Source organism: Hyalella azteca, unplaced genomic scaffold (genome assembly GCF_000764305.2).
Source record: "Hyalella azteca isolate HAZT.00-mixed unplaced genomic scaffold, Hazt_2.0.2 contig3348, whole genome shotgun sequence".
In the NCBI taxonomy this organism is placed as follows: Eukaryota; Metazoa; Arthropoda; class Malacostraca; order Amphipoda; family Hyalellidae; genus Hyalella; species Hyalella azteca.
Window position 1 is genome coordinate 255,986 of NW_025933599.1, and position 10,800 is coordinate 266,785.

General features: G+C 33.4%; 1 protein-coding gene across 1 annotated transcript; it reads right to left on the reverse strand.

The window, feature by feature from the left end:
• Positions 1–3,165: 3,165 nt before the first annotated feature.
• Positions 3,166–6,406, reverse strand: LOC108668672 (mitotic spindle assembly checkpoint protein MAD2A). Its single transcript, XM_018155915.1, has 5 exons — positions 6,275–6,406; positions 5,385–5,531; positions 4,958–5,093; positions 4,312–4,418; positions 3,166–3,230 (listed from the first exon to the last, which is right to left on the reverse strand). Exons 1-5 carry the CDS (start codon positions 6,351–6,353, stop codon positions 3,166–3,168), a joined length of 534 nt encoding a protein of 177 aa, XP_018011404.1. The 5' UTR covers positions 6,354–6,406.
• Between the last annotated feature and the right edge of the window lie 4,394 nt (positions 6,407–10,800).

Genomic DNA, 10,800 nt, shown 5'->3' on the forward strand with positions numbered 1-10,800 from the left:
CGTTTGGACGACTATGCACTCCATATTATTTAATTTATATTCACATAATCATGTAGATATAATTACATCTATCATCTGTATTAATCTAATTTGTATACCAAAATTTGTCTCGGATTATTCCTAGAATTTTTGCCATCTTTAACGTTATTTACTCAAGGAAAGTTTTAGTCTCACAGAAGATTTGAGTTGAAAATTTAAATCTTTGCTCTCTCAGAAGAATTGGCTTTGTAATCGATGGAATTCAATCTTATTAAAATTTGAGCTATTTTAGCTTCGATCTTTATTGTAATTTCGATTCAATCTTTAACTCGAAACAAAATTTGTTTGTTGGCAGACCATGACGATGTAACTGCTAGTGTTGTTTTTTGATATTGATCGCTCAATTAAGTGTTAGCAAATTGTGAATTTTTAGTTAAAAACTTGTGGTTTAAATATTTCCACAGGTTTAAATATTGTGGTTAAATATTTTCGCGCTAGTACTGCAGCCTTTTTACTATAACAATCTTCAGTGCTATTACTTTGTCACATTTTAGGAACACTGCAAAGAACGTAAATTAGTTTTTTCTGTAAATTACCAACTTGGAACTCTTAATGTCATAAACGAATTGTTTTCATTAATACCTTTTACAATTATTTTTAATGTTACCAACTCTAACGTCACTAACGAAATGTGTTCACTAATTAAAACCATTTACAATGATTTTTACAATAATATTATTCCTTGTCCTTTAAAGTTTTCAATGGCTTGAAGACTGTTTCTTAATCGTAACAATTTAGGCTTGTAAATATTTCACTCGAACGATATTAATCTACTGTAACCGTTATTATTATTATATTAATAACGATGAATGGATGTGATAACGTGATATTGCCTAGTATTTCTGGGACCACTGTAGTGAACTGTATTTTGAAATATACATGATACACATATAATAGTTTAAAATATCCCTTTGTATGACATTTGTACGTAGTAGTCAGGCCGTTTTCTTAATTTCTACAAAAAATCTTGTTGCAGTTATACAAACTCAAGTTACATTACGAGCGTTTTAAAACGATAATATGAAATTGTTCCAAAAAATAAGTTGGTTCATATTTAATACGAAAGTTACGAAATTCTATCAATTTATTTTTCGCTTCCAATTACAAATTATCAAAGTAAAACATTGTAGCAAGAAGATAAGGCAAATAATTCACAATTTTCTTCGACATTTTCCCGGAAAATTAGAAAAAAAACAACCATTACAACTATCCGCCTTACAAGAATTAATGATATGTCAACTCCACGCCAACAAACCATCTTTTCTTAACAATCACTAGTCATACTAAACAATCACTAGTCATGTTAAACAATCACTAGTCACACTAAACAATCACTAGTCATACTAAATAATCACTAGTCATACTGAACAGTCACTAGTCATACTAAACAGTCACTAGTCATACAAAACAATCACTAGTCATACTAAACAATCACTAGTCATGTTAAACAATCACTGGTCATGCTAAACAATCACTACTAGTCAAACTAAACAATCACTAGTCATACTAAGCAATAGCGAGTCATAGTAAACAATCACTAGTCATGCTAAACAATCGCGAATCATAGTAAACAATCACTAGTCATACCAAACAGTCACTAGTCATACTGAACAGTCACTAGTCATACTAAACAATCACTAGTCATACAAAAATCCTGAGTACATAAGCAGTTAATCATTAACCCGGCAACATTAGTAAAGTAATTATTTTTTAGACAAGATTCAGTAAGGCATGTAAGGAAAACAAGAGCTGAAACTTGCATCAATTACTAAACAATAATTCGGAGAATATAGTAGCCCTTATTTAAAATATATTGAAAATGTGTTTTTAAAAGGTACAAAATAGCTGCAAAGCGATGTTGGCTGGAAATCGGGTAGGTTCGACACTAGAATATCATAGTTAACTTTAGATTATTAAATGTAGAATATTATTTGTACATTTGGTGCAGTAAAGAGGATGGTTAGTGACGTATGGGACAAAAATTCGTTTTTGTTGCATGAATCTTCTAACCAATTCTTTTATACATAAACATGAAGAAATTGAATTGATTATTCCACCACAAAAAATGACAAATATTGTATTGTGCAACACATGTTTTAAGGTCCTATGGTAATATCACAATTTAGGAAACTCTTAATATGAACGATTTCACTAATATTATCATGTGCAAGCTTCAAGAAATTTGGTTTATTTGAAATCTATACGAAAATTTTGAAAACAAATGATAGCATAAATTATTTTGTTGATCACAGAATACGAGAACAAACCTCAAAAAATTTAGCTGATTGAAATTTAAACTGAAAAAATAACAAATCAGATGCTGGTTTACAGCAAAATAAAACAATAATTGGATCAAAACATACAAACATGAACTAAAGACTAAGGATTTATCCGTGGTGAAAATTGATTTTATTTTAATAAGTACACAGCTGTAACGTTACTGTTGGATACAATACAATTATTGTGGAGTTTGTTAGAAAAATATCCCTTTTAAAAACAGTTATTTTCAGATCAACATTATCTTGAATGTCCGCGCTTGAACCTGAGTTCTAAAAAATGTGGAAAAAATCCTTTAACCTGATCAGATCTGTATTTAATCAAGAAACTTATTTCATAATTAAAATATTTCACCCTATCTCTAAAAAAATATAATTATTTTTTTTTTCAAAAAACGATGTGCAGTCCTAATATGGCGATGCCCAAATTCGAAATATCTTTCTTTTCTGGAGCTATTAGCTAAAAATATTTTCAATACCGATAACTGTATTCAATATTTCATTTATTTCCTCACTAAAAACAATCATTAAAAGGACATTACAATGGAAATAGTCGTGAAAGAGTAGGTATATCTTAACATCAAAATGTGGAATGTTTGCTCAGCTATTGTTGATTAGCCAAGCTGTGAGAATAATGCCACATCAGCATCATCGTCAGTCAGGAATACCTATTTGAATTATAAGTCAATAAACCTGATACTAGCTATCCAAACTAGTTTGTAAGACTTTCCTACAAAAATTCTGCTTTGATTTACCTGACACTAGCATTCCAAACTAGTTTGTGAGACTTTCCTGCAAAAATTCTGCTTTGATTTACCTGACACTAGCAACCTGTAAATAAATAAGATAATTAGTCGTGCCAAGAGTCGGGGATATTGCAGTCTTTGTCGGTGTGCACCAGCAGGTCAAAGGCACCTGTAAATAGATAAGATAATTAGTCATGCCAGGAGTCGGGGATGTTGCAGTCTCTGTCGGTGTGCACCAGCAGGTCAAAGGCACCTACAAATAAATAAGATAATTAGTCGTGCCAGGAGTCGGGGATGTTGCAGTCTTTGTCGGTGTGCACCAGCAGGTCAAAAGCACCTGTAAATAAATTACATACCTATTGGAGTGAAACTTGAAAACCTAAAATGAAGATTTCTACTTAAGAGTACCGCGAACAAAATTTAAGGTAATTAATCTTTCTGCATTGTTGAAATCACTAAACCAAATTGAAAAAACTTTTTTGACAGCTACAATAAGCATGTTGGTAACTATGAGACTCAATACGATTACCATCATGCTTTCAGCGGGTCCAAAAGAATTTTAGTGATGAAAATTCATAATTTGATTCATAGACTAGTGATTAAATTGCTTAACTATTCATTTGCTATCGCAAAAACATTAACTCAAATTCAGGGATACTTTTAGCCAATGAAGTAGGCTTGTAGTTATGATACATGCTTACAATTACAAATTTGATTATACAGAAAAAAACATTGCTTCACCAGCTACTCAGTTTTTCTAGCAAATACAACTTGTACAAGGATCATACAATTCACTTAATAAAAATTTAAAAGAGAAGAAAACTCCACATAAATTCAGCATATCACTATTGAAAATGTTTTGGAGTCCAGCTCCATTATTAGTGTGATAAATCTTGAACACAAATACAATCAGAACTTAATAAAGTTTGGAATCAATCAAAATTATTTTTATATATTTTAGTTTGAAGCCTATAATCAACAGATTACTGAGAACCATGAGAAATTACATCAACTGTTTATAAACATTAAATTGATGTTGAATCAATTTATACACACTATAACTCATTTTTTTAGCTATAAAAATGCCCAACACATAGAGGAGCGTTATTGCAATCACACAAATATTGCACAATTAGGAGAAGGCAATTTATCACATTGCCTATCATCAGACAGAAGGAAGGTGTCACAATTTATCTTTAGAAACATAAAAATAGTTTGGTTGGGTGATATTAAAGTACTATAGCACAAACATTGCTGGTCAAGTAGAGGCAGGAAGGTAACACATGCTGTGATTTGCCTGATGACGTCACGCATTTCACGCTGGATCAGCTTCAGGTCCTTCTCACCCACAGCTTCCCTGTCATCAATAATACTTTCATTAAAAAATATAACTCAGTAAGCTCTACAGGCCTAATATTTTGGAAAACTTAGTTTAGGACTTCACTCGTGCTACAGTTAAATTTTGAAGAAAATTGGTGACATGATGGTGGGAAGGGTTAGACCACTTGGCATGGAATAACCCTACTCACTGCAGTGAGTGACAGAGAGTGCATTTTCTTGTCAACCAAAACGTGAAGTCACAGACAGATGGATGGTCAGACAGACGGACAGACAGACAGACGGACGGACATGATGAGCACAATAGGGCATTTTTTCAATAAATGAGAAAATCCACTAAAAATGACCATTAAAATTGAGGAGAGATTATTTCACTAATATTTTTGAAATCAGTAGCATTTACTTTTCTCCAAACAACTAACTTCAACTACAGCAATTATATTTAAATATTATTACCAATACCTATCTATCAAAAAATAACATAAATGTTTATTCAATATTTGAATGCTAGAATATGAGAAATTTATAATTTCAATCTTTACAAAGAGATAGACGTACTTTTTTACATCATTATCATTGTGCTGAGCTGTAGCCTCACAGTCAATCTGGAAGTCCCAGCGCTCGAGTACCTCCTTCGTAGCCACAGAGTTGATCACCAGAACCAGACGCTTGATTTGGCCCTTCTCCAGCCAGTCTGGAAAATCCCAATGCTTTGCATCAGAAATAACATAGAACACAATTTTTTTAGTACTTCATTCCCAACAGATAAATAACATTGCAATAACAAGACATGAATAACAACATTGATGGATGTCTGGTCATTTGGTTTGGTACCAAATTAGAAAATAACAAAATAATCCCAAAAAGTATGGGGTAGTGTAATTTATCGTTGAGCATGAATCACTAATGAAAATCAATACCTATAGTGTTTGTTTTATAGCTCATCATTGGTCAGAATGGGGTCACATTTTATGAGATGAATTACCTTTGATTTGTGCAAGAACATCTTTAAGATATGTATTCACTCCTTTGTCATCACTAACAAAAAGAGTAAGGCCATATTCCTGCTTGTATGTGAAGCTCTCGGGAGCATAGATGCCTCGCTGGTATAAGATGCTGTTGATACCATAGTCTGCACAAAAAACAATTTAGCACTGTATGATTAGTTGTTAATAATATTTACCACTAAATACTATTACTGGATATACTGAATATTCAAAACTTCACATTCCAATAAAATGTCATTTGGTAACTTGCTTTTCCATCTCCAAGCACCAGCAAGAAATTGGTTTGGCTTATTGAAAAAATTAATAAGAAAATTGGTAATAAAAACTATGCTCTAGTCTTCAATCAAACCTGCATAAATGATGAACTTTTCCCTAACTACACTAGTAGGTATACATATGTATATTCACACCATACATTACACATCCAGAATTATGTACCATGTAAGAGCATAATATCAGTTAGTTTAAAAAATTGGGCTTGTCTAAAATAGAAAAATAAAAATTGTTCTAAAAAGAATGATGGGCTTTAATTATATATATATACCTACTCATTTTGGAACTTGACATTGTGGGATCTTTGAGACATTTGAGTGGTTGGTGCAGTGCTTAAAAAATGTCAGAATGGCTACCAATATACTTTTCTCCAGAAAGAAAAATCTTCTAGAAGAAAACACATCAGAATTAATTTGTGAGTTAAAATTAAAACATTGAAATTGTGAACATTAATATAGGAAAATGTGCCTTGCCAACAGATTAATTCATTTTATAAAGTCTAACAACAATTATATATTATTAGTAATTTAGTTGCTGCAAATGGCTTGCTGGGATCTTAAAGTTAACAAACAACCCTACATAAAGAAATACTCACAGAAAAATTCAGATACAAGTTTAGCTGAGCCTTTCAAAGTGATGATGTTCTTGGTGGCAGCTTCAGTAGGGTTAGCCATTTGACTGAAGATGAAGTGACAACACTTTTCCAAAAAAAAAGCAACTCTGAAATCTCTAAGAATATAAATATGTTAAGGTATTAATTAAATGTGCCAACTGATAACAATAAAACTGTATAAAAATGTTTAGAAACATTTGCCTTAAGTCAAGTTAGTAAGAGAAGAAAAATTAGAAAAAAAACTATATACGGTGATATAGTTTTCTTTCTAATTTTTCCTCTTTTTGACATAATCAGATTGAGATTATCCTGCGCATTAGGTACTGCAAACTGCATGGAACATTGCTTTTAGGAAGCTCATTTAGGCTGGGAAAATTCACCAAAAACAAAATCTTCCAGACAGGCACAAATTATAAAAAATTTATTACTATATCACGATTATCGCCACAGCCACTAACCTAACCTAACCTAGCACAATTTTTGGGTTTTACATAGGTTTACAGTCATTCCCAGATCGATATAGATCATTTCCAGCCAAAAAAAATTTTCTGATTCTTCCAATTTTTCGCCTATTTTGTTGATTTTTGCCTGATTTTTTTTTGACAAATTAGAGCCTCAGGCGTGTCCCCCCCCTAAAACCCCCAGTTCCCAATGGGTCCCCCATTATTGTTTTCTATAGAAAATATATAAAAAATCAGAAAGAACGGTTTTCTGATGCAGACCGCCAAAAATGGATTTCAGATTCTTAATCTACATCCCAAAAAACATATAATAAAAAAAAACACCCTTTTTCTTGATACACTTAATCTAAAGTAATACCATAATATTATGTAGGGCAATCTTGCAGTTTCATCTATTGTCAATGCCTATTTGCCAAATAAGTTTCCACTTAGCAGAAACTGCACATAGGCTTGCAGATGCAGATCATGCAGTTGCAGGCTTGCCCTCTTTTGTCCCTTTTTAGAATGTTAGTTGTAACACTAAAAACTATAAAATACTAGTTGGGACTTGGTATCAGGATTGGGATTTTTGTTTTTGGTCTTGTTTTGGAATTTGGAAATATGAATCAAATCCTGTGGCCGTTAGTCAAAAAAATTTTCTGATTTTTTCCAATTTTTTGCCAATTTTGTTGATTTTTGCCTGATTTTTTTTTTGACGAATTAGAGCCTCGGGCGTGTCCCCCCGGCCCCCCCCCCTAAAATTCCCAGTTCCCCACTAGTATGGAATATATCTACTTGGCGAGCCGCGACTGAATTTTTATTTGCGAAGTGCAAACCGCGATTTTTTAATCAAACAAAAATTTATGACATTCGAGCCGCGAGATTTCATACCTACTGAAATTATATGATATTAGAGCCGCGATATTTCAGACAAAAATAGGACTTTTCCAGACTAGGTTCCCCACGGATCCCCCATTGTCGTTTTCTATAGAAAAATATTAAAAAAATCAGAAAAAATTGGTTTTGTGATGCCAACCGCAAAAAGCGGATTTCAGATCCTTAATCTACACCCCAAAAAAGATATAATTTATAAAAAACTTTTTTTTGATGCACTTAATCTAAGGTAATACCAATATTATTAATATTATAATTCTCTAAATTGTAAATTATATTATATAATTTACAATTTAGTGAATTTACAAAAGGGCTTTAGACTAAACTGAGTTTAGACGTTTGATGATTTGCATTTGAGCCACATTATTATTTATTGATCATATCAGCATTCAGCAAAAGAGTCATGGAATTTATACTCTATACCAGGAAAAATATTGATCACAGTTTATTTCTACGTCTACCGTCAGTGCGGAACAATGCCAAAAACTTTATTAGGTAGGCTAGTCACTTGCTAAGTTCAGAGTGTTCAATAACTTTTCATTAGAAACGGCCTATTTTATGAATTAGCTAAATTTTTCAAATAATCTTAATAATTGAAAGAAATCAATCTTCGTGAGATAAGATGATAGTTAAATAGTGACTTTTATGATGCATATAATACGCACACATAGTTTCAAAATTTTCGCCATGCAGTTTACTCAATTTTCTCCAGAGAGCAAGCTCTGCAAAACCGTGTCAGTTTTTTTTATAATTGATTTTAAGACTTCGGGTATGAATATATCACACCTCCCAGCCTGAGCACATACCGTGTCAGTCAACGCTCACTTTATTTGTAAACAACGCGGTGGCCGCTGGGTTTTAAATGACTACAGGTCAGACTGATAAAGCAACTGTGAAGACAACTTGTAAATTAGAGAGGTTGTAATTTCATTGATGTAAATGAGCTGCGACGCAGTCGATTCACTCCTGGAATAGTATTATTTGTTCACCTTGTAGGCTCATTAGTTCAGGTTGATGTTTTTCCAGTTTATTTATTATATAAATTATCGATATTACGAAAAAATTTATTCCGTGTGAAGTTTTGTTAATATCCTGGCTTGGTTTAGGACTTTAGGTCAATCACAAGTTCCACTAATAGATATTGCTCAGTTGTTAGGTTAGGTTAAATTGTTTTACCGTTGGGAGCAGCAGACTGAATCGACATTTCTCGGAACTCACCCGCGAATTCGCCAGTGGACTCAAACACATAACGCAACTCTTGCACAACCGAACCAATCATAAGTCTTTAAATTCCAAACGAATCTGCCTGAAATTTAGAATAAAACTTATTACTAGCGATGCGACGCCGGAAGAGCTAATTAAAAACAGGTTTTTAAGTCATTCAGTTTTTGACTGAAACGAAACTTTTAGAAAATTAAGTCAAATTATCTTAAGATTGGTTAAGATAGGATAGTATCAACTAGGATACGTAGAGCAGTATGCTGTAATAATGAATTACCTTACCTAATCAACCGGACCCAAATCTTACTTATCTTAACATAACCTAACTTTTTTCAGGTTTTGTTTTAATCTAAAAATAAAGGTTGTAAAAATATGTTATGATTCCTCCCGTGCCACATCGCTTATAGTTCGGTATTATCTGAATTTCAAGCAGATCGCTCCAGAATTGAAGGACTCTTGATTGGATCAGCTGCGCAAAATGTAATTTTTTCCTGTTAGTTAATCCAAAACGAAATGATGAAAAAACCTGAAATAAAAACCCCTACGGTACATAGGTATTAATTTATATTTTAAATTTTAGGCAGATCCGTTCCGAATTGAAGGACTTACGATCGGTGCAGTTACTCAAAATCTGCGTTTTGCGTTTGCGTGCGAAGGAGTGAGCAATGTGTGTACGAGGACAAAGAAGCTTGAAATTCAGCCTATTGATTGAGGATTATGACGCTTCCAAGCCTCTGTTATCGACGTCTGCGTGGGGACCTCTTTGAAGTATACAAGTAAACCCACGGTTTATACAAGGTTTCAGAAGGATTACTGGAATTTGAAACAAAAACCAGCACCAGGGGCCACGGCTATAAACTAAAAAACTGCGTTGTAACACATCAATGCGACAACATTTCTTCTCGCTTCGAGTCACCGATATGTGGAACAGCCTCCCTGATAGCATCGTTGACGCTCCAAGTATGAACGTCTACAAGAACAGACTAGACGAAGCTATGCATGAGCATATGTTCAGTCTTGAAATGCCTGGCACCTTACGGACAGAGGTGGGCAGTAGCGCGCTAGATGTAGCGGTAGCGGCGCTACATTTAAGGCAATTAGTATAGGTTGGCAGAATTTCTTCTTTCAAGCAGGTTTCATTGAAGACCAGAGAATTTGTTTTATTCGCAATTTTCTTATTAGTTTTTTCAATATATCGAACAATATTTTTAGTTTGAACTGGCAAATCGAAAATCAGGTTACCGATGGACATTTTTATTTCGTTAACGACGTTTCGAATGTTTCTATCATTCACTATCAAGTTAAAAGGCGCATTGAGTGATGAAATTAGCTTCGACATATAAGTACAAAATCAAGTAAATAGGATACTACTCAAAAATCAAAATTGTTAGGAATAATTACAAAATCACAAAATAATTTAGAATCAAAGCACCGAAAAATTTGTCGGTGCTTTGATTGATTAAATTTTACGGTGCACAATGAACAGTTCAGGCAAACATAATCAATACCACCAGAACCCTGACGGCCGCTTAATTCGATAAATATTAATCAGTATTTGTGTTCATATTTTTGTATATTGTATGCTTCATCTGATACTTCATGTGTCTTATTTCCCTAGTAAATGTTTACGCCGCTTTATCGCTGACGATAAGATCCTAGTTAACGAACAGGAGGGCTGGAGACGAGGTTATGGACGAAGTGATGGAAAGGATGAGGTGATGAGATTATGATGAGACTGTTCTGACCAACAACGATTATGAAGAGTCTGTTCTGACCAACAACGATTATGAAGAGTCTGTTCTGACTAACAACGATTATGACGAGTCTGTTCTGACCAACAACGATTATGATGAGTCTGTTCTGACCAACAACGATTATGATGAGTCTGTTCTGAACAACAAAGATTATGAAGAGTCTGTTCTGAACAACAACGATTATGATGAGTTTGTTCTG

Coding starts and splice junctions, on each gene's coding strand:
- LOC108668672 (XM_018155915.1), bottom strand. CDS start 6,353: ATGGCTAACCCTACTGAAGCTGCCACCAAGAACATCATCACTTTGAAA. Junction 5,532..6,274: donor ACTTGTATCTGAATTTTTCT/GTGAGTATTTCT, acceptor TTTTTTGTGCAG/ACTATGGTATCAACAGCATC. Junction 5,094..5,384: donor TGTTCTTGCACAAATCAAAG/GTAATTCATCTC, acceptor GGGATTTTCCAG/ACTGGCTGGAGAAGGGCCAA.